The 24,222-nt window shown below is 38.8% G+C and overlaps 1 protein-coding gene across 1 annotated transcript in view; it reads left to right on the forward strand.

Annotated features, from left to right (window-relative positions):
- Positions 1 to 3,013: 3,013 nt before the first annotated feature.
- Positions 3,014 to 24,222, forward strand: part of EVI5 (ecotropic viral integration site 5) — a 77,821-nt gene continuing 56,612 nt past the window's right edge. Inside the window, exons 1-11 of the mRNA XM_009290468.2 lie at positions 3,014 to 3,118; positions 7,368 to 7,597; positions 11,824 to 12,013; positions 15,135 to 15,359; positions 16,393 to 16,467; positions 17,120 to 17,245; positions 18,075 to 18,218; positions 19,302 to 19,391; positions 19,505 to 19,602; positions 21,073 to 21,133; positions 23,093 to 23,146. Coding sequence (XP_009288743.2) covers positions 3,014 to 3,118; positions 7,368 to 7,597; positions 11,824 to 12,013; positions 15,135 to 15,359; positions 16,393 to 16,467; positions 17,120 to 17,245; positions 18,075 to 18,218; positions 19,302 to 19,391; positions 19,505 to 19,602; positions 21,073 to 21,133; positions 23,093 to 23,146 — 1,398 coding nt within the window. The remainder of the gene's footprint in view (positions 3,119 to 7,367; positions 7,598 to 11,823; positions 12,014 to 15,134; positions 15,360 to 16,392; positions 16,468 to 17,119; positions 17,246 to 18,074; positions 18,219 to 19,301; positions 19,392 to 19,504; positions 19,603 to 21,072; positions 21,134 to 23,092; positions 23,147 to 24,222) is intronic.

Here is a 24,222-nt window from a genome sequence, read left to right on the forward strand (position 1 = left end):
CCACGCGCGCAAGCAAAGCAAAACAAGGAATTCATTCACTCCTCCCCGTCGGCAGGCAGGCGTTCAGCCACCTCCAGGAAAGCAGGGCTCCATCACGCCTAACGGTGACTTGGGAAGACAAACGCCATCACTCCAAAGGTCCCCCCTTCCTTCTTCTTCCCCTAGCTTTCTATGCTGAGCATGACATCACATGGTGTGGGATATCCCTTGGGTCAGTTGGGGTCAGCTGTCCCGGCTGTGTCCCCTCCCAACCCCTTGTGCCCCCCCAGCCTGCTCGCTGGTGGGGTGGGGTGAGAGGCAGAAACGGCCTTGACTCTGTGTCAGCACTGCTCAGCAGGAACGGAAACACCCCTGTGTTATCAACACTGTTTCCAGCACAAATCCAAAACACAGCCCCACACTAGCTGCTGTGAAGAACATTAACTCTATCCCAGCCAAAACCAGCACACTGCAAAAGCACCATGGTTTGTCTTCTCAGCTAGCATACTGGGACAATGCTTGACAGATTATAAACCACACTGGACTGCAGAGGTGATTAAAAACCTGGAATTGTTCTTGGAAATAAACAGAATTCAGTGCAGTTTGGTCAGTGATTGAAATGCTATTCATATGACTTTGAGCAATGGTTTCAACCTTTAGTGGATCACTACAACATTTCTAATGAAGTACCTCCTTAAAATGCCTTACATATTAGATTGTTATTTTGTGTATGTGAACTTGCAGCTTCAAGTTTCTTCTTTCAGATGTTTTGGGATCATCAAAACCCCAACATGTTAGAGTCTGAAGATGACTTTTAAAGAATGTGTATTTAAAAAACAATACTACAGAAAACTTTCTGATAGCTTAAGATTTACACAATATAAAATGTTAGACTGCTTTATTCTTTATATCAGAAAGACTTGGAGAGCTGGTGAATATCAAGTGCAACGGAAGCTAGTGAATGCTAGCTGTGATATTCCTGACTATTGTTAGGTGATATTACAAGAAAAATCAGGAATATGAGAGTAAATCAGGACTTTTCCTCAGACTTCAGCAGAAATCAGTTATATGAATTTGTAGTATAAAAGATACAGATGAAGCTTATAGTGAAACCATGTTTGAGCCCTAAATTATGTCAGGAAGCATGATAACAGGCTGATTCACCAGCTACCTCTCCTGCATACGTCGTTGACTGAGTCCGTTTAATTTATTCTTCAGATATTGGAATGCTGTTAACCTTTTTGAAGCAAGCAGGAGACTGGGTCCGTGGAATGCTATGTAACTGGCTTGAAAACCATAGATACAACTGCAGCCCCAATTATGTGAGGCTCCTTTTTATATGTAGAATAGTATGAGGATTACTCCCTGTATTCTGGAAGTTCCCATTTCCTTCCCTTTTCAGGAGGAGAAGAAAGAGTAGAGAGCATATAATACATACAGTAGTGTTTGTGTAAGGGTTGCAGTTATTTTTACTTTGTCATATGATAAGAATAGTTGAAGACAGTATTTTGGGTAACCAAGATACCTGTAAGTTTAACACATTTTCCTCAGGGAAATGCAGAATATAAGTATTAAGCTAATTCAATGTGTACAGTGAAATACCTTTTTTAAAAAAAATCTAAATAGACTTTTTTAGAAAAACAAATATTGTCTGTCTGGCAAATGCAAAAATATGTGGTGGTAACGTTTTTGGGCTTACTGTAAGGTGCTGCACACAATACCTTGGGATTCTCAGGGAAAGGGATTTGTATAATTGTGTGTAACGTGGGATGCTGTGGTCTGCCTTCAGCTAGCCTTACTTAAAATATTTCACATACTGCTCCACTGCAGTGTTCCTTTGAGTAACTCAAAAATCGAAACACAGTATTGTACTTCCTGTTGGAATGTTTTTGGGCTTACTGTAAGGTGCTGCACACAATACCTTGGGATTCTCAGGGAAAGGGATTTGTATAATTGTGTGTAACGTGGGATGCTGTGGTCTGCCTTCAGCTAGCCTTACTTAAAATATTTCACATACTGCTCCACTGCAGTGTTCCTTTGAGTAACTCAAAAATCGAAACACAGTATTGTACTTCCTGTTGGTAATAAAGCGCAGTAATCAGCAGCTAATTGAAGATACTAAGCATAAAGTTGAGATACTGAATTTTATGTATTTTAATTGGCATATATAAACTGCACATCATATGTATCTGTATATAATATCGATATAAACATTTTTTATCTTTGCAGTAGCTTAAAGTACGTAGCAGAGAGGTCTGTGCCTTGCCTGATGACTGACCAGATGGGTGAGAATGGCTGGCGGTTCTGTTTTGCTCACTGGAAACTGCAGCAGAGTAGAAAGTCTTTAGTTAAGTCTTGTCCCCCTCAACTTTTTAAAGATCAGTGTTTTCAAACTCCGAATTCACACATTTATTTAGGAGGTATCTACATGGTCTTAGGCAGGCAGATGCAAACAAACTCTTCCTGTGCTCCGGGTCTGTTGGCAAAGCGGGAGCAGTGTAGCTGTTAATATGGCTCGGAGCCTGAATGAATATACCTGGCCTGGAGCTGGATGATGCCTGCTCGGTTCCCTGTGTCCTCCTGCAAAGGGTAAAGAAGGCGTATGTACCCCTGCCTGCTCGTCTCCAGACCTGGCCATCTTCGGTGGAAGGTGTTGGTGTCCCCGGGAGCAGCACTTGTGTTCAAAGTCTGATTAATTGGCAGGTTCTTGAGTGAGACCCCTCTGGGGAAAAGGCACATTTTTAAAATGGGTTGACTCTGCTTTTGATCACGCATTAATAATAATGGCTTGATCATCCTGGTGCTCTCGATGATTTGGCATGCTTCCCAGGCAATGTTGGTTACCTTTTATACTCTCCAGATGTAACTTGAATTTCAGCCTCTGAAAAATGCTGGGAATAAAAAGGAAAGCCATTCTCTTTGCATAGTTGAAAAACTGGCTGAGGTGAGCTGGGCAAAGAATACTGTGAACTGGGGGCTTCCAGCCTGAGCTGGTTAGCTGAAGGGATGGTGAGCCTGCATGGATCTGGTAAGCATGGGGACTGAGGGAGCAGAGTCTGTTCTCGAGCTGCCTGCGATACGTGGTGTAGTGCAGGAGGGCGCCAGGCAGAGCAGCTTGACGAGTGTGGGCGCTTCAGCAGTAAGGGAGGGCAGAACGGGGTGGAAGTATGTGCTTCGTGAGAGGATGATGGCAAAGGCAAAAGTCCTATCTCGTGTGTAGTTAGATTTATCGCTGTGACCTAGCTAAGTTTTTGGGACGGGCACTGTGGTGTATCTGGCTGTCCTTGTTACTGCTACAAACAGCTGAGCGCATGACTGTGATCTCTTTTCCACAATAATGAAGAGTAGCAAAGGGAAGGACACTTCATAACTCCAGAGCATCGTTTGTTGTAGCCAAAAGGGAGATGCTGCTGCAGGCCTGCAGAAATATCACTGGTTAAATAATAACAACCAGTTTTTAAAAGAAACATTTGTTTAGGAAAACCTTGAGGAGACTGTGTCCAAAAATACAAAGGAAAGATGAAAGGTTTAATGATACTGGCTTTCTTCAGTCTTTCCAGAATGCTATGGTAAGCAAAATCACATCTCTAAAGCAGGGAGGTGTTAAACCAAATGCTCATCCAGATTTTCCTGTGTTTCCTGGAGTTGGTGATACCCAGTGAAAGTGTCTGCCACCGTTCATATGGAATTTATTTTCATTGGTATAATTAAAGGCAGAAGGACTAATTTCAGCAACTTGATAAGCTCTGTGATTTTTTTTTTTTTTTAACTGGGGAGCCCCAGTTTCCCTGCAGGGGGCTCTAGCGTGAAGCCTTTAGCTCTTTCCTTTGTGCTGTCAGAGGAAGGAGGTACATAGCTCTTGGGAGTCAGCAGGATTCACTTCTGTACTATGCATTTGTATTGTCTTAGCAGCGGGACACGGATTTCTTGTTGCAGGGATTGTCGGCAGAAGGGTGGGAAGTAGCAGTGGTCTGTGATTTAGTGCCGGCTAAGTACAACTTCCCTGTTAGATGGAATGGTGTACACAGAGCTGAAAAGCTTATGACACGTAGGAGGGGTTTTCATTCTTTATTAAGAGAAGGCTAAAGAGTGGGAAGGGCAAGCGTAGGAGCACTGTGTGCGTGTTGATAGGAATACTGGCGTGCTGTTCCACAGTACAGTGGAAACCTTAGAAAGGTTTTCTCATTTTCAAATTCCAGTGGCCTGTTTTCTGGAAGGCCTTAAGTCACTTGTCAAAGAATAACTCTATGGAATCTTCCATCACTGAATATAAATTTTGAAATTAACGTAGGTGAAATAATGAAATATGAAAATCCTGTTAGTCTATCCTATTTAGGGAAGGTGATAACAAACTGATACTAAATGTCTTCATGTCTAGGTCCAGGAGTCTACACTGACGCTGACAATTTGAGAGCTGGCTTTAGTTTTTTAGGAAACTCTGGAAAAGCCTGGCAAAAGGGATGTAGGCTTGACTCGTTAGCTATTATATGGGGTTTTTTTCCTTAATTTAGCTTGGTCCTGGGTGACTGCCGTAGCTGTTTTCCCCAGATGAATTCTTCATGTGTTTTTGATACAAACTTCACTGTGAGCCATTTGATCTTTAAACATTTGGTTTTTGCAACTGTGCGTTTTGCTTGTTATATATGTTAATGCTTTCAGACTAGGAATTTGTTGTGGCACTAACACTCTGAATACATTCTGATGAAACTCTGAACTGCTTTTAGAAACAGGAGTGTTGTTAGACCCATTGTTCTGATTTAACTGCTGCCTTGCATGGTTTTCTTGACCGTACTTTTTCTTAGTATTCTTCACATAACTGGTTTCTACAAGCCTTTGCATTAATTTTTCAATGCCTGGTGATGTGTTGGTGAATGAATGTTAGTAAGATTCTTGATTTCCATCCCCCAACCCCCCACCCCCCGCTTCAGCCATCTTAACGTGGAGTGTGAGCCTCATAATGTGTAAGCCAGACTCAGCGTGGATTTACTTTTTCACCTTAAGTCTTCCTAGTTACTTTAATTTGTAAAGAGATAAAAATTGATTGTATACTTTTCCTGTTTCTATCACAGAGGGTATTACCCAAAATCACTGCTTTTCTAATATTTATATGTAAGATTCTTAGAATGGGTGACTCTTAAAACCCGCTGCGTATGGCAGTCATGTTTGTTGTGTTCTTAAGATTGGCCCCGTTTCTGCCAACATTTCTCTCTGGAATAGTTGCATTACTCGTCCTGTTTTAAGCAGTTTAAAGCCTTTGAGAAAATAATTGGTCTTAAGTGAGATGTATGAGTTACCTTTATCATAATGCTATTTTCTTCAAAGTGAAACAGCAATAATTTGTTCTTTCATAGCAGTAGAGAATAAAGGATATTGACTGAGTGAAATATTAATGCATGTATTAAACTTAAGATTTTGAAACCTCTGGTGATTTTTATTCCTTTCTTGTATAAAAGATGCTGTCAAATGCTAGTATTGGAAGTGATTTTTTTTCAAAGATTATCTTTAGAAGATCATGTGTTGGTTTGTTTTTTTAAAACATATTGATATACCTGAGCTTTCCTGTCCAACAGTGACATAAGAACCAACTGGAACCTTTCTGCTGCTTAGGTTGGGACCTTACTATTCCCACCTGCAGTTTGTATCCCTGCATCTGAAGATTTCCAGCAAAATCTGTTACCGTTTCCAGAATGAATGTTAAGCTTATGGAAATTGGAAACCTCTTTGCAGTCATCTAGGAGAGCTCTTAAGTGTCATGTTGCTGGTGGAGAGGAAGCGGGGGGGGGGTGAGTACCCCTGTTTTGTGTTTGGCCTGTAGTGTTCCTCTTGTTTTCTGAAGGCGTTCAGTGCATCTTCTTTTGATGTGATGTGAAAATAAAATACTGCTGGATTTGATTCACAAAAAAGTTCATTGTAGCATTGTATCTAAATAAAAGCTTCTGCTTTAGCAACCAGTCACTCAGTCTATATACTGTGCTTCAGACAAATGCACGGTGTGCTGAGATGGAGTTACTTTGTCCAGTTGAAATTCTGCTTTAATGAGATTCTATTAGAGGATCTTGGGAAGGTGTGTTTTTTTCCTGTAGCTCAGTGTCTTTAGTATCTTAGCAATTATTGTATAGGCTGCGCTGCAGGATTGTTTGTGACAACCATCGAGCAATTCAGTGTTTTGAGGATGTCAGCAAAGGTCAAAATAAATAGTTGCCAGCGGCACCACTTCAAAGGAAGTTCCTCTTCAACCTCGGTTTTGAAAAGTTTTAAGCTTTTGCTGGGCAGCTAGCCCTTCCTTTAAGGGGCAGCTAGATTTTCTCTGAGTTGGGCTAGGGGAGGAATTGAACGCTATTGTGAATCACTGTAGGTCAAAGCCTCTTACATTTGCAGTTGCTGAAGGAAGGTCTAGTGAGGGGTTCATTAGAAAATAACTCCAGGGGCTGCTGCTCTTTCTTTAGTGATCCATGAATCCATTAGGCTGCACTACCCTGTAACACTGGTCAAGAAGTAGCAGCAGATTATGATCAGCCCCAGTTAACCACCTCATTCCTGGATCTGCAGTTTCCCTGACTGTGTCCGCTCAGAGCTCCCTTCTGCTCTAGCAGCACCTCTCACTTTTCTTCCAGGACCCCTCTCAAACCCCAGGATTGTCCAGGCACTGGCAGTGGGATCGGGGTCAAGGACACTTGGTGTAGGGGTGACCTGAAGAGAAAGTGAGGGAGGAGAAGAGCTGGCAGCATGAGGCATTTAATGTAAGACATTCAGGAGCTGCTGTAGATTCACGGGCGTAAATTCTTTGTGACTGTTTTCTGCACGCCGGCAGATGCTAGAGGATCTTTTGCTTTGGTGTAGATTAGAAATGTGGTGCCCCTGCTCCTCTGTCCTGCCACTGTAGGGATTAATGAAGGTGAGCAGTGGGTGGTCTGGAGTGTTTACGTTGATATACTTGTACTGTTCCAGTGTCCATCAGTAAAGTAGGTGACTGTTTCTACATCTGTTTTTCTACAGTTTCTGTGCCATTATTAGTTTATCAAGATGTTTTAAAATAAGCTTTTATTTCTACTTATTTTTGTAATGGGAAGTCTGAGCTGATCTTGGATCCTGTGGTATTTCTGTACTGCAGAAATTAGCTCTGAGTATATGTCAGGAATTCCCCCGAGTCATTCTTTGTGGATTAGCAGCACACTTGCATGTTACTACTTCTATGATACTGTATTGCTGTTGATGCTTGTGTTGCTTCTGACAGCCTTGGGTGCTCTGGAGAAATAAATAATCTCAATGTCACTTCATGCATACTGTATATATATATATTTTTTTTCCTCTCTTCAGTGACAGCAGGTTTACTGAAAAAAGTATTAAAAAAAGACAACAATTGCATCCTCTTCTTTTTGTCATCACAGGTGGCGACAGGCAAGGTTGCAGGAAAGCTGAGCTCTACTCTCTCATGGGTGAAGAACACTGTATCGCACACCGTCAGTCAAATGGCCAGTCAGGTGGCAAGTCCATCTGCCTCATTACACACTACATCCTCCTCTACCACTCTGTCTACACCCGTGTTATCACCATCCTCACCAACACAGCTGAGTCCAGACGACTTAGAATTACTCGCTAAACTTGAGGAACAGAACAGGTGAATGGAAAACTTTTTGGTCTTCAAAGTATAGTAATGAGACTAAAATTGGTTTATTGCCATTTCAGCATAGAGGCTGTTACAGGGGGGTTAGGTAAAACTTCACAGCACGACACTTCAATTTCAAGGCCCCAAGGTTTAAGAACTTGTGTTCTTGTGCTATGTTTTTAACAGTTTTTTTTTTGTGGAACTCTAAAAGGTGGTTTTTTCTCTCCTGGTTTTACAGGAGTGTTTATAGCTGCCTCTAATCCTAAGAATTTACACTGGAGCCATGTGATTTTCAGTATCCAATTTCACAGAATCATAGAATCGTTTAGGTTGGAAAAGACCTTTAAGATCATTGAGTCCAACCGTATTTAAAATAGAGTATCTCAGGGATGAGACTTTCATATAACCTTCTCACCTTCTTAGATCAAAACTGTAATTGCTATTAGCTTTTTGAAATGTTATATTTCTGAATTCCATTTTCTCTATTTTTTTCAACTTTTACCCAGTTCTTGCTTTCCACTATATAACCTGCTCTGTTCGGAGATGGAACAGTGTTCAGCCGTCTTTATTTGCAAGAAATAGCAGATGCATCCTGCTGTTATGCTAATGGTGGCAGATGCATAATGTCTTAATTTCATGAAAAGTAAATTCCTAATCAGTCTTCTCTGTTCATCCTGGCTTTTTTTGTATGGTAAGCAACCGTTTTCTTGGCAGCCTTTCCATGATTGTCTATTTATCTGCATCATCTACAGTTCAAGACGAAACTTTCAGTTGGATCCGTTGCTCTTGACGTGCACAGTGATTGCAAATTGGCGATCTCACTAAGAAATAAAGTTGGACTGTATGATTTCTTAATGCTGAATTTCCAGAACCCATACTTTGCACGCTTGAGGCAGGACTTCTAAATCATCTGGCCTCTTGCAAGATTTGGTTATATTTGACAAGTAAGTTTCAGTAGTTCATGAGAGGTTGACTGTAAAGGAGAACTTGAGCTCCAAATAGGTTTTAGACTTAGCAGGTAGCTGCAGGGCTTTGGTGCCTGCTGAAGATTGCTATCCCTTGTGCTGTAGCAAAGCGCAGAGTTTGATAGTTTAGCTCAAACTAGCTTCTGTTCCAGCTTCTGCTAGCATGCTGGGCTGCGCACTGAGGCAGCTGAGGTACTCGGGTTTTTTTATTCTGCTCATTCAGTTATGAGGGTAGAAACTTTTGGTAGAGGAAAAGAGTAACTGGGAGGAGGAGGGGCTAGTGCCATTGTGTCACCCGACACGTCTTCTCTCATGTTCGTATTCTGCAGCCTAATAGCAATACGTCTTACAGGGAATTTGTTGTATCTTGACTGAGAATGGAAGGCCGCTTCTAGGACCACCTCATCCTCTTTTCCTTGTGGTTTATGGGATTGTCTCTCTTTCAAAGATGATCTATATGTAATTTTTGCTGTGCCAGTAGCAAATGAAAATCTATCAAAAGAAGAAAAAAAGAGTGCTTTTAAGAAAGCTAATTTGCATTTAATCTGAGGCATTCAGCTTTGTTCACGACTAAGTGACTAACTTTTATTTGGAAAGCAGTAATATCTGTTCTTTGGACCGCTTATCTGTGTTGGAGCGTAATGTCTTTACATCTAGAGTCATGTCGTTAAGCCCCGCCGTTAGACTAGTTTGCTTGTTGAAAGAAGAATGTGAGTGTGGGCTTGCTAGCCTTTCTTTTCCAAGTCAGCTTTCTTCATTTAGTAAATAAGCTAACAAATCTCGTCTGGTTTTATTTAATTTTAGCCAGACCTGTTTTTCAATCCCACAGTAGTCTTCTGTGTGCATTCTAATCAGAGGCTATCCTGTCAAGGGTAGCTTTTCGCATGAGATACCACACTTTAATACAGAAATTTGATGCTCTTATTATGCTGGGTGCACCGTAGTTTCAGAACAGTTTGAATCTGCATTTTAGCACAGTAGCACTTTGTTGACAAGGAATTGTACCCTGAACACAGGGAACTATTCTTGGTTCTGCTTGCTGGAAGAATTGCTGGTGATGGATATTTGTACAGGTTTCCTTTTCATTGTTGGCTTTTATGTCAGTAACGAGAATATGAATTAGAGCTAGAAATGGAAAGAACTCAGATTGTATCAAGCTATGTCTTACAGCATTCTGTAATCCAATAACACTGAAAGTCCCCTCAGAATAATGAGGCAGCTCGGTCCAGAGTCCTGGTGGAGCTGTTTGGCATTAGTAAATCATTTATAAAGTTTTAGGTGAAAGAAAACAGTGACTAAATGCCACAGAACTCGCTACTTGCTGTTAAAAGAATTGCCCATTTTCAAATCTAAGGACAATGAGTTTATCCAGGTAAGGTCAAATTACAGAAACTTAGCATAACTTCTATAGAAAGCTGTGAAAACTAAAAGTGGCTAGTTAGAACCTTGTTTTTATAATCGTAATGTTTGTTCTGTGCTTGTTTTTCCTCTGTGATTACTTTGGATTTGATCTTTTGGCACTGTCTCAGATTGAGAGGAGGAGTTCCAAACTGTAAATTTTCATTATGGATCAGTATAGGCCAGGTTTCTAAACATTAAAAATGGATTTTCTTATTTTTTCCTCAAAACAAGATTTTCTGCATTCCCTTAATATGGACTAAATTAAAAATTGTCTTGAAAAAGCTTGGGTTTTTTTTTTTTTCAAAGGCACTACTATTTAACCCTTTTCCAAACAAAATACTACTGCAGAGACTGTACTTGTCGTCTTCATGAATTAAATTACTTTTTTTTCCCCTTTCTTCCATAAACACCAGTAGGTGAAAGCTGAGAACAGGGAAAGCTAGTATAAATATCTCTATTGTAGCAGGGAGCTTAAAAACTGTAGGTATGCTGACATTTGTGTACAATCTCAGGTGCAGTATAACTCAGGTTATAATTTATTAAATATCTAAAACCTAACCTGACCTTGCTGAAATGCTGGCGGGGGGGGGGGGGGGGGTTTGCTTTTTTTGGGGTTTTAGTGGGGTGGGGGGGGGGGGAGGGGTTAGCTTTTGTGCAGGTGCATTGAGAAATTACTCGACCAGATCGCTCTGATTTACAGATGTCGGAATTCTTGGAACTTAAAGCACAAATGAAACTCTTAATACAGCAAAATGCTTTTTCTGGTTAGTCTGAATTCTTGCTCTTACCTAACATGTGGTCTAAAAAACTTCCCCCTGCTTATGGGGCTCAATATTAGTTGAGGATAAAGAAAGCACGCCTTTTTGCACGCCCAGAATCCCCAGCTCCTTGCAAACTTGATGGCCGTAGCAACCAGCTAACAGGGAAGTCTCTTCAGCAACTTGTCCAGCACTTGGCAGGTCTTTATGTATACCTTGCTCCCTGATAACCCCAGAAGTTCTCGCATCTGAACTCCAGGCTTTAATTACACATTCATTAGCTATACTAGCCACTATTGTTGCCTGTTCCACATTCTTTAGGTCTGAGTTTTTTCCAATGCATTTATAAAACACCACGTTGATTTGTGAACAGTTGTCAGCAAATGTGAGGTGTTTTAAAATTGCTCCAGGTTTTAATTATTCTGTCTGTATTTACACTGTCAATTAAAAAAAAAGTGTAATCAGGTAGACTTTTAGGAGGCTAATATTTTGTCTTTTCTTTAAAATGACTGTCTCTTTTGCAGTACTTTGACATCTGACACTATCATGGAGGATATTTAGCTTTCTTATGTTCTCTCTGTCAGTCTGATGCACAACAGCTGTGGGGTTTTTGTTGCTAGTAAAATCAAAGCCCTCTTGCTGGTCCTTACGCCTCAAAACAAAACTTGTGCATCTTCCCTGTAGGGCTATTAACCTCCAGTTAATGAATGTGTAAAAGAGCATTGGACTTGCAATGCTTCTCTACTTTCTCTAATTTGGTATCTTTATGTATTAAGATGTAGTTCATGAGATCACAAAACTCCTGTATTAAAATCTCGCTTCTCTTGGTGTTGTTGATGCACAATGTGATGTTTTTATCTGTTTGTTAAAAGGCTGCAATGTGAGCTGTTCTTCTGTCTGCAGAATTACTTGAGATCTCAAGAAGAAACAGCAACATTGACCAGTTCTTCTTTTCAAATTTAGTACAAATGGATGTTGGAGAAACTGTTCCACTGAACCTTTGGGTGCATTCTTTGTAAAGAGGTTGGAAGAATTGACTTCTAAACAAACAATTAATCGTGTGGTCCTGTGATTAGAAGAGCTTGAATTTGTTTTTTATGTGCTTTCTTTGCAGACTCTTGGAAACAGATAGCAAATCCTTGCGATCAGTAAATGGGTCAAGAAGAAATAGTGGATCTTCTCTTGTATCTAGTTCATCAGCTTCTAGCAATCTCAGCCATCTTGAAGAAGACTCATGGATCCTGTGGGGGAGGATTGTGAATGAATGGGAAGATGTACGGAAGAAGAAAGAAAAGCAAGTTAAGGTAGCAGCTGGACGCTATTTTTTTAGGATATATTTGTAATGTGATACAAGCGATACTGTTTTATCTTCCTGTTGGTCTTACTTTTTTAGGTAACTGTGTAATAGAAGCTTCCAGTTGAATCTACTTCCATCCCTAAGCCTTAGTGCTTCCTGTGTCACTGTTACCAGACTTCGGTAGCAGTTTTGACCAGCAAATGTCTCTTATAGTAAATGCATCACTGAAGCTTTCAGTCTACCTCTGATTCCCATGAATGCAGGGAAGACTTGCTTCATGTTTCCAAAATGGAATTACTGAAACCCCACTTTTAAGGGCATCTGATAGCTGGGTGCGATGATTATTTTCCCACTGAGCAGCTGTCTTTTTTAAAGCATTCTTATTAGAAGAGCTGATAACTCTACTGTATGAGGCTCTGAGTGTAGATTTTTGGGCATGCCAAGTGTGTTGACCCTGGGGACGACCTTAAGCAGAAGACGACATAGTTTCTAAATTCTGAGTGGATGGGACAAACTTTGACCAGTGTGTGTCCAGTGTGGGATAGTTGTGGGCATGTACAGAAGTGGAATTCAATTACACTTTAAATTCAAACTAAAAAGCATCTAGGGCATTTGAACATATCCGTGTTTCAGAGGCGGCAAGTACAGCAGCGTGGGATTTTTTGTTTGTAGGCAAGTCTGTTCTGCTTTGGTTCTTTATTGGCTCCAGTCAGTAGTTTTATGTGCAGAATACAAATTTCAAGGTCTTTTGAGCGGTTTGAAATGTGTGTGTATGAATAGGTTGTGGGAAGGCAGAACAATGGGCTAAAGTAAAGTATCTTTTCTGTGAAGCAGTTGTGAAGAGAGAACATGACTTGAGAGAGGAAACAAGGGAAGAAAATGAAGTCAGGACTTCCTGCTTGCATAGGGAAAACAGTGTCTGGAAAGGTGTTCCCAAAAGGCCGTGAAAAGAAGGCCACATGAACCTGGCAAGAGAAGGGAGAAGTGAGATGGTAATAAGTAGACCTGGTTGGATAGAATTCATTTGAACTGCCTGCGTTTGAACATTTTAAAGTGTCACAAGTATCACTGGTTTTTACAGCTGGCCAAGTATAATTTGGGGAGTATTTGACTAACTTCCAGTAAATATTTAGTTCTATTGCTAGTGAGTTTTCCTTTGCTGGTTAAATAACTCTCAATATTTTTTTTGTTTTTATTTTGTTTGTTGAAAGTCAGCCTAAACTGTGTCATTCTGCATTTACGATGGGATACCAGAACATCCATACCTATTTCCTGATTGTGCCAGTAGGTATGACTTTAGCAGCATAGGTATCTTTTCGTCTGAGCTGTAAAAGCTGGTCTTAAGTTACTAGATATCTGGTAAGTTTTTTACGTTTTAGGCATCGGTGTGTACACTTTCCTGCATAGGTGATGTGTTCCATCCTTATGTCTCTTGATCCACTTCAGGACTCGCTTCCTGTTTATGGGGGGATTCTGAAGGATGACTTAAGTCCTGCTTTTCAGTGTGCGTAATACTGTGTAGAATAGCATCATTTTAGTGCTGCTTAGTAGGTGCGTTCTCCTGCTGTTCCTTTAGGAATGTTGGAGGGATTAACCCTGTCAAGCAGGTGCATGGTAACTTAAGCAAGAAACCACTTGCTAATGCTTCGTTATTAGTAGCTCTTGAGGCTTTGAATGACTGATCTGCGATCTGATAGTGCGTTGTTGACAAATGATAGCTAGAGACAGATGTGGAAAGCTGATGTGTCAGGGTTGTTGTCCTGGAGTTGGAAAATCTTTCAGGAAATAACACAGGGTGCTGTAGCTGTGTTGTAGATGGGACAAACAGTTGGAGTGGCATTACTAGGATGGTTCTGAAGAAGGCTGGAGATCTTAGGGATATTAGAAAATTGAGGTCAGTGATGCAAAACTCCGGCAGTAGAGTTCAAGCTTAACAAAAAACTTGAGAGCAAGAGTCTCTTTTAAAAGTTATCACTGTTGCATTAATGAATGCTTGGAGAAATAGGAGAAATATTTGGAACAAACAGGAAAAAGAGGAAGCTTTGCAGAATAGGAGACTACTCTGGCTTCAGAATAAATACTCGTGAAAGCAGCTATCTCTTAGGAGACAGAATACTTGTAACAGTTCTTAAGGTACAAAAAATTCTTAAAGGAACCCTCTTGTCCTGAAGACACAATCTTCTATGTCAGACTGATCCCAGTTGCAGAAAGTACCACCAAGACAGTCTGTAAACTTCCTGAATCATACTTTTTCCTCAGTTTTCAGATCAAGCAACAAGACTACTTTCTGCTTGTGCTTGCTGAAAAGACAAGTATCAGGTTCTTAGATCTACTGATGTGGGAAGGTTTGAATTGTATAATAGCTAGCTCTGATTTTTTTGTTTTTCAGGGAAGGTAAAGTAAAGGTAGTTAATTCAGTAGGTGTAAACTTAATGTTTTCTTGGTCCAGTGTCTGAAACTACATTTAAATACTTTCTTAAAAGAGAACTTGGAAACATTGGCACACCAGAGGAATTAGACACAACTTGTCAAATTTGTCATATGGCTTCTGATAGTAGTACTGTGCAGTTGTTTGGGTTTTTTTGTTGTTGCAGTTGGCTGTGCTACACTTGGTCCCACTTTTTATCATTTACCTGTCTTGGAAATTGGTGATTTTAATTATTTTTATTGGTGAATTTAATTATTTTTAATTGGTGATTTCTTATATCTCAGTCACTACAAATATAATTAAGGGTGTTATCTTCAGTCATCTTTTTGTGAAGTATAAAAATAACTGTATGAAATTCTGGCTAATGGGAGTTCTTGTTTAAAATTACTTTTTCAAGTAATTTAATTTCAATTTAATTAAACTAATTTAAAATTCGTTTCTCAAGTAGCTTACTATGAATAGGGGACTACTTAGCTAATTTAGCCACTGAAAATGATTCAGAGTGTCCTTTTGTTAGGTAACAATCTATCACGCTAAAGTTGAGGTTTACACATTATAAACTGTATGATTGCTTTGTGACACAATGTAAACTTTTTCTGAAGTTGTGAGGAACTTACTTTGTTGAAGTGTTTTGTTCTTTAGGCTTATGTTTATATTTTTGGGAAATATAAATGATTTTTTTTGTGTGTGTGTGCTTTAGGAGCTTGTTCGAAAAGGGATACCTCATCATTTCAGAGCAATTGTTTGGCAACTTTTATGCAGTGCTCAAAGCATGCCAATTAAGGATCAGTATTCGGAGCTTTTGAAAATGACATCTCCTTGTGAGAAATTAATAAGAAGGGACATTGCTAGAACATACCCTGAACATGATTTTTTTAAAGAAAAAGACAGCCTTGGGCAGGAGGTCTTGTTCAATGTAATGAAGGTAAGTCAGTATTTCAGCCCTTGAAAATACATTAGCAAGAATGTGCACAAAAGTTTGGAAACTAATTTGCCTTGTATATAGTGAACTTGCATCAGTTTCGGGTGTTAAGTTTTTTAAACTTACTCTACTTGACACTGGAATGGTTTAACAAATTACATTCCAGTTTCAAAGATAGCTTCCAAATATGGTATTCCTACAGTTAATGGTTTTACTTTGAGAGATTTAAAAAACTTACTAAGTTTGCATTAAAACAGAGTCACATGCTAACTGCTGATAGTATAATGGAATAAAGCATGCCATGAAGTACAGTAAACAATGTTGACCGAGACAAGAACATTGTAAATCAGAACTAGCATTCAGTCTTCAAGTGTTTCTGAACCTGCAAGTGGTAGCAGCAAATGGCAGGTAGAATCTAATGTGCAGTCGTTACAGTGCCCAAGCACAAAATGAGAATGCCACCGTAAAATTAAGTTTGCATTATTTTGTCTTCATTGTACTAGAGCTTAAGTTTTGAAAGACAGACTTTTCCATACAACATAGTTTCAACAGGAAAGTTGGCAGGTTTCCAAATCATAGTAACTCCCGTAACTCTAAAATGAAGATGCAACATGCATGGAGATGACCGCATCTCCTCCACCTGTAAATAAAACTGCAGCACCTAATTTTTCTGAAGAGAACTGTTGTTTCTTTGTCAGGTCTGTCTCCTATAAAAGTAGTAGCCTTGTGCAGTTTGTATGCCAGCTGTCTCTGTTATCTTTTGGCAAATTTCTGTAGTTGAAAACTGCATGTATTTTTTTTTTCTAGCTATGCCTTAGTTTTATCTTTGTAGGCTGTCAGAGAGCAGAGTTCATACCCCTCTGTAGCAGCAGGTAGCAACTAGAATATTTGACTAAAGCTTCTGACTAGAATGTCTGTCCTGGCTGGATTTGGGAAAGGAAGAGTAAGTTATTCACAAAATAACAGCTTGAACTATGATTACTTTTTATTAATAATAAGGCTTTAATTGTTGAGTCTTAAAACTCTTATTTCCTAGGCTTATTCTTTGGTGGATCGTGAGGTTGGATACTGTCAAGGAAGCGCTTTTATAGTTGGATTACTGCTTATGCAGGTAAACATGATATTAAAAATATGTGAATCTTTAAAGTCCCCGCTAGAATGCATAATATATCATGGTGGTTTATTGGGAATTTTTATAATAGTTTTCCTTAGTCACTTTATTACAATGGAATTCTCAAGGGCAGCTGTTTACTCTGCAAATCAAATGAGATTTATTCTCTGTGGTTCTATTTGCCAAGAAGATACTATCTTTGAGTGGGCGAATACATTTATTTCTCAGAGCTAAGGTAGGATTGCAGACTTGCAAGCCATTTTGGTGAATGCTGTTTCAACTATTAATGAACTTCTCATTTCAATTCTATTATACTGAATCTCCTCAGAGTTCAAATGGAACTTCACAGTTAATTTGATAATCTTAAAGCTGCCTTTGTATTACTGCCTTTTGTTTTATGACAAAGTAGAGTATATTATAAGAAATTTGCAGACCTCCATTTCAGTTTAGAAATCACTTGATAGAATTCAATATGTACAAAAGTTCATTACAGTAATTGGTTATAAATCCCTTAAAACAAAACCCAACAAACAACCCAAACAAAAAAAGCACACACAAAAAAACCCAACCCTAAACCCTCCCAGGCACTTACTCTGATATATCCTTACATTTGTCCAGAGTTTTTACTGTGCTTTTTTATTTTTAATTATAGATGCCAGAAGAAGAGGCATTTTGTGTGTTTGTTAAATTAATGCAAGATTACAGACTACGAGAACTCTTTAAACCAAGCATGGCTGAACTGGGCCTTTGTATGTACCAGTTTGAATGCATGATACAGGTACATACAAAATCTATCAAACTTTCTCTTCAGTAACGATTAATAAGGAACTTGGGAATTACAGTTCAAGAGCAGGCATGTCTGTTGGCTAATAGGCTGTTCTCTTGACAGTAGCTAGTTTCAGAACTTCAGAAGTAAATGTATGTGGCTGGGTGGTCTACTTTTTCAACCTTTGGCAGACAGTGACTGGCTTTAAACACTGAAGCATGAGGATTTGTAATGCTACAGTTTAAGCATATGAATGTCTAATTCTGTTTGGATTGGAGATTCTGAAAGTCAATGTCTTCATAGTTGATTTATAGCTATTTTAAAAAATGGAAACTGGGAGATATCCTCATATGTAGAGTTAAAATTTTGTTCAGATTTGGGATGCAGAAAACTCTCTTCCTGGTCAGGCTGATAGAGACAAACAGGTTTTTGTTTTGTGATCCAGTTCCTACCATGATGATCGGAGTGGGATGTTAGGTAGCAGGTAAGACACAGGTCTCTGGCCATGCCCTAGATCTTTCCAGCTCTTTTTTGTAGCCCCCTCTAGATGTGACTTAGGGATTTACAAGCTTGTGACTTCCTATTAGGATCAGGAAGTGGTTTTGTAATCTGTGCTTTGCAGGGTAGAAGTGTTGTAGGGCATTCTATACTGGGACTTCTGTTGCATGGTTCTTGATAATGATGAGTAATATCTTTTCTAGTCCTGTGTTATGAAGCTGCTGTCTGTACTAAATATCAATTATTTTCTTCTTATTATTCAAAATTTGTCAAAAACATGGACACACTAAAACTACTAGCAGAAGCCTAACGTATATTTTTTTTTCTTCCTCTTCTTTTCCAGGAGCATCTTCCAGAGCTTTATGTGCACTTTCAGTCTCAGAGTTTCCACACTTCTATGTATGCGTCGTCATGGTTTTTAACTATATTCCTTACAACTTTTCCACTACCAATTGCAACAAGAATATTTGATATCTTTATGTCTGAGGTAACCTCTCAATACTCATGTTCCATTTCAAGAGTAGCTGTTCAAAGCAGTTATTTAGGTAGTGGTATAAATCCCATTATGATGGGCAAATCTCAAATACTCCTGCTTTTTAGTCCTTATGCTTATCAGATTATTTTGTAGGGGAAGATGTCTGTATGTGTAGTTTGTCAAGGAAGAGCAACTAAATCTTTGTATGTAGGTACTGTGTGCAACTTTGTACTCTTAAGCCTGTTGAAGAGTTACCAAATCTGTCAGTTCTGGGTGCGATGCAATAGCACTGCATACAACAGCGACATCAGTTTCTCAGTATTATAATAAGATTGGGGTGGAAAGTAATGCTGCTTTCAGGCCAAAGTTAAAGCTCCATGGGGATATGCAGGCCAAGAAGAGGGAGTGCTGGCATCTTCTATTGTCCAGATGATGAACAGTAGCCAAAGAAGTTTACGGAATTATTCTGTGTATTCTCATGAAGACACCTAAGTCGTGTTTAGGATTAGAGCTTCGCGTGGTTGTGACTGGTAACAAACCAAAGCTTATGGTCCATTTATGCTCTTTCTCTGCAATCATCTTTTAGAAAATAGTAAGTCGAACGTGGATCCTTTCAGCTTACACTCAAGAATGTCCAAGATAGTATATATGAGTGAGACGTTCCCTTGTATCTGTTTAAATAGTTAATTTAATTTAATATTTTTATTAAATAAAATTAATAATTTAAATACAACTGCATTGTACCATGTCTGAAATTAAAATGGCTTTTTTGAGCAGTACCTGGGGCTTTTTGTACTAAATATATCTAAAACTTTTGATAAAACTGAAAGAGAGAACACCTGTCACTCAGAGTTTTTGCCTCAGCACTAGCCTCTCTGAGGGGGGGTGGTCTGGCATCAGGACAAATAGCTGGACTACTTGTCCTTGGGACAAAATAAGAAACCCAGAACCAATTTGTTGAGATATTTTTCAGTAGCCCTTTTGCTTGTTTGAGAAACTGGGCGAGGTTTCCGACATTAGTAAATAGTAGAATCGTTCTGTACTGTTGACAATGCCATGAATAATTGTTGGATATTTCTTAACTTCTGTTTTCAGGGTTTAGAGATAGTATTTCGAGTAGGTTTAGCAGTACTTCAGATGAACCAAGCAGAATTACTGCAACTTGACATGGAAGGAATGTTACAGGTAAATTAAGGTTATAATAATTGTAAGAGATGTCTGAAATGTGTAACGTGTGTGTGTGTGTATTTCCTTGCAGCTATTAATTATATGTAATCTTGTGCTCTGATTGCTTTTAGCACTTTCAAAAGGTCATTCCACATCAGTTTGACAGTGGTCCAGACAAATTAATCCAAGCATCTTACCAAGTCAAATACAATGCAAAAAAGATGAAAAAGTAGGTATAACATTTTGAGAAAATAGATTATACTGTTGCTAAGAAAATAAGAAAATAGATGATACTGTTGCTAAGAGCTACTGTTTGTTTATCTTTAAAACTAGTTATTCAGTATTTCATTTTGAATTTTCCATCTTTAAATTTTTTGGTGTTCTATACTATAAACAGTTAAAACTGAAGTTCTGTCTGCAAGCAAATTCTTCTAAAGCAGTATTTGCCATTTTTCTTAAACAAAATAAAGCTATCTCTCATTTATAAAAATAACCTAAAAAGCTTTTGAAGAAAGCTGCAAGTTATGGGGAATTACAGCATGTCTGTAAACAGGATCTGAATAGAAAAAGCGGGGGTGGGGGTTGGGGGGGGCATTGTTTGTTTGGTTTTTTTGAGGGTGAAGTAGGGAAAGGAGGTTAAACTTTATGATCTGGCCTAAATTCTTAAGACTTTAGTTCTCAGGAACTGGAAAAGTATTCACAGTGCTAAAGAGCGCATGTATGGTCAAGATTAGTGCTGTTTAAAATATAAATTGATGAAACTTTGTAACACCATTGATAACTGTAAAATAACTTTCATTTGGGGTTTGAAATCCTGAGCATAATACTTTTTTAAGGTTAGTTGCATGTCTTCTCTTTTCTGCCTTTGGTAAATTATGTTTTGATAAGCCACGCTGCACATGTTGTGCTTTTCCAGGGTTAAGTTTGGTGGTTCTCCAGTTGGTTGTAATATGTTGCACATTCACTGTTCTTGCACTGCAGATTGTGCTAGGGTGTTTCAAGTTGAATTTGCCAATCCTTCTGTCAGCAGCCTATGATCAATGCTGTAGAGTGAGCAGTCTTCTCTAAAACAGAAGTAGTAACAAAGTTTTCAGGAAAAACATTGTCTCTGAAAGCCAATATAAGTGTATGTTGTTTAAAATCCTACCGTTCTGAGTCTAAACTTCTTTGGTTGCCTTCTGTAGAGGCATTGTTTCTCTCACTTGTTTTTTCTTGTTGCCATCTTTTTCAGTTGGGACAATTTTGTGGTTTGCTGGAGAGGGACCAAAATTGTTTTCTATGTTTAAGATATTTGTCTCAAATCTCTTTGCATCTTTCTGTCTTCCAGGCTTTCCAAGCTGTTTTTTCTTTTGGCTGAATCTATTGCATTGATTATTGTATAATTACATTGAGTGGTTATTACAGAGCAGCTCCAAATCATTGCCACTGTAAATGTATACAAGCAAGCACCTGCACTTCAGAGTGCTGGTTCAGAGTCTGTTCATATCTACAGAAGTCTGAGTTTTATAGTCTTTGTGTTTTAAATTTAGTTTTAATGTCCAGTCTAAATATTTACAGGAGTGCATTTCAAGCGGCCACTTAAACAGAAGAAATATCAATAATCTGTATCTCTGTTCTACTGTTGTTTGTTAGGTATTACACCAACAAGTAAGTTATCCGCAATTTTTCTAATCATAATTTACTATTTTCTAATTTTTAGGTTAGAAAAGGAATACACTACAATAAAGACAAAAGAAATGGAAGAACAAGTTGAAATTAAAGTAAGAGAGCCTCAACAAGTTTGTTTATGGATCAGTTTAATTCCTAGATGTGGGGTTACATATTTGATCTGTATATGTAGCAGGACATGTAATTGAGGTCCCCAAATTCTTTTCTTTCAGCATTTGTATTTGGGACATCTGGTCATAAAGGACACTTATAGTGAAATTATTGAGACTTCTGGTGGACATTTAAAGAAAAATCTTTGGAGACCTGCTGTACTTAGTTTTCGTTATTTTCTGCTGACTAAAGCTTGATTACAGATGGCCTCATTTATCAGAGGTTCCGAATATGCTGGTTTAGATCTAGGTGTCCCACACAGGAGGTTTGTAAAACAAATGTTAAGATAGAGTTTATCAGAATGCACTTGAGTGGCTTACCATTGATTTTTGAGATCTTGATTTTGCTTATGCATTGGACCCAAGACTGAGTGTCTTCTGTCTGCCGTCACTTTTTCTTTTGGAGCTTCTGCAATTGATACAGAATGTGGAAAAAGGCCACCCTGCGAGTGCAGTTCATGTTTCCCTTTTACTAACTGACCTACTTCCTGTATGTACTTAATCACTGCATCTTTTTACTTTTGACATAAATAGGTTTTTGCTGCTTTTTTTCCTTTTTCACATTTTTTTCACAGCATGGTGTTTGATCTGGATTTGCTTCCTTGTGTCATGTTTTTAGCCAGTTCCATGAGAAAAAGCAGTGGGAGAAATGATGGGCAAGTGTAGTATACAAAGCTTAATAGAGGGAGCGAGTTACAGCCTTCTTCCTGTCCACTGCCAGTCCTTTTGCCTTTCAATATCAGTTTCTAAGGCATCGGTTCTTCAGAAAAAATCAGTGATGTGCACCTGGGAACTTTAATGTCCAGTGTTCCAAGTGTTCTTTAACGTCCAGGGTGTTCCAAGCTTTTTCAGGCAGTTTTATTGTTGTAACAGGCAGTGAGGCAGTTAGCGGTGTTAGGACCTGCTGTAATGGCATCTCAAATCAGAAGACTTGCGGGACTCAAATGACAGTTGTCTGCAGAATAGGACAGAATAAAAATCATTTGAAAGACAACTGTAACTTTAGATTCTAGTATTTTAACTTACTTCAAATCCTTCCGTGCTTCCCTCCACCCCCCAAAAAACACAACCAACAAAAACAGACAAAAAAACCCCAAACCAATAAAAACCCCTCAACCAATCAAACAAACCCACCAATCCAAAGCTGTCTGTTTCTAGGCCCTGCTTTGGGACCTTATATAAACCACTTCTGACTTACTCTCTTCTGCTAAGAAGCTCTGCTATTTTAGGGAGATGGAAAAACTAGCACATTGAGTCTGCCTCTTAGCCTGGCAGAATGAAGCATTACTGAACTGATATCTGTGGCTCTATTCTTAGGGATACAGATCTTCTATCTGAATGCTGACTGCTAAAATGTATAGGAAATGCACTAGTAAAATATGCAATTCAGTACAATTATTTCTCACTTCTGGGGCATCTGAGGTAAATAATTCTCCATATAACCTTACAGATGAAATAAATATTATTATATAATTCAACATAAAATTATTGGGAGGAAAAGGAGGGAAACCTTGTAGCTTGTCCTAGTGCAGGGAATGCACTTTCATGTCCCTTAACCGTGAAGGCCGTGTCCGGCTCTGTTTATGCAGAGGAGGCTGTCAAGTCTTGTGTGGGTAAGCCCTGTGGTTCACCTGCAGACATACTGCTTTCATCTAATGCAACACACAGATGCTTTCATATAACACGAGACTTCTTCTCATCTTCCCTGTATCAAGCTGTTTAAACTCATCTTTTGAGTTAGTACATCATATAAAAGGATGTTAAAAAGGTCACTAACTCTCTTTGTATTTATATTGATTGTTATAGATATGATGAGATAAAAATGTTGTTAGCTTGCTCGACTTTTATCAGACTTCCAATTCATAACTTGAGAAGTACAATTCTGAACTGTTTACCTTCCAGAGGTTACGAACTGAAAACAGACTCCTAAAACAGCGCATTGAAACATTAGAAAAAGTAAGTATGTTGGTGATTAGATTTAATCTGTATTAATTTATACTTAAAGTGATGGCAATTTTATTATATGAAATGGGAATCTCAGAATTATAGCTTACTGTTTTTCCTGCTAATCTGTGGTGTTTACTAACAGTGCTTAGCCAAATAGCATGGCAATAACAAAGCAATTAGGGTCAGTGCTTGTAAATGTTTAAGGTTGTTATGTCTGGCTCTTAGTGAATATGAAACCAAATATTTTGATATACCCAACTTTTGTTGTACTGTTTTCTTTCTGAATTAGAAGCATCTGTTCAAAGTCCAGAAGACTACATGAAATAGTGGACTGCTTGGGTGGAAAAGAGGTTATTGTGAGAGAATCCTCAATTTTGAAAATCTGAAGTTGCTGGGTGTTTTTACGTAGGAGCAAAATGACAGACCTACCGATGACCAGAGGGAGATGGAGATGAAAGCAGATTATTTCATTGCTAGCAAATACAGCAGTAGAGGGGTGTTGTTGCAGCGTTCATGTTCAGTACAGGAAGTCTGCTGCCATTAATTTGTTTTACATAGTTTTGAATTTTTGTAGCGATTTTGGGTACATGGGGTGGGGGAGAAGATCTTTTAAGACTTTCTCGCAGATTTAGTCTGGAATAGAGTTTTGTTAGGCTTCTTTGTAACTGGATATAACTTTAAAAGTATGCATGGTAACTGCTGTCAATCCATTGCCAACATGCAGGCATTGTTCTCCAATGGCCTCTCCTATATTCTGGAGAGATTGCATCTGAGCTGGGCTGCTCTAGAATGAGAACATTCTTGTCCATCTTAACCATGAATAGCAACTGTCTTTCAACAAATGAAATTGAATGCTCCTGAGAGTTGCACACAGTTGTTCATGTTTCATAGGGAAGAAAATGGTAAAGATTCAATTGAGAGTGACGTAATTGAAAGATGTCACACTTCAGATGTTAAATCCATTACAGTTTCTTGGAAAAACAGTCGATCGATGTCAAATGCTAATTAATTGATTTCTGAATTTAGTTTGGAAAAACGCACATAATGAGGACATATTGTGAGAGTTGTGACCAAAAATACAATTT

Source organism: Aptenodytes forsteri, unplaced genomic scaffold (assembly GCF_000699145.1).
Source record: "Aptenodytes forsteri isolate BGI_AS27 unplaced genomic scaffold, ASM69914v1 Scaffold237, whole genome shotgun sequence".
NCBI classification, from domain to species: Eukaryota; Metazoa; Chordata; class Aves; order Sphenisciformes; family Spheniscidae; genus Aptenodytes; species Aptenodytes forsteri.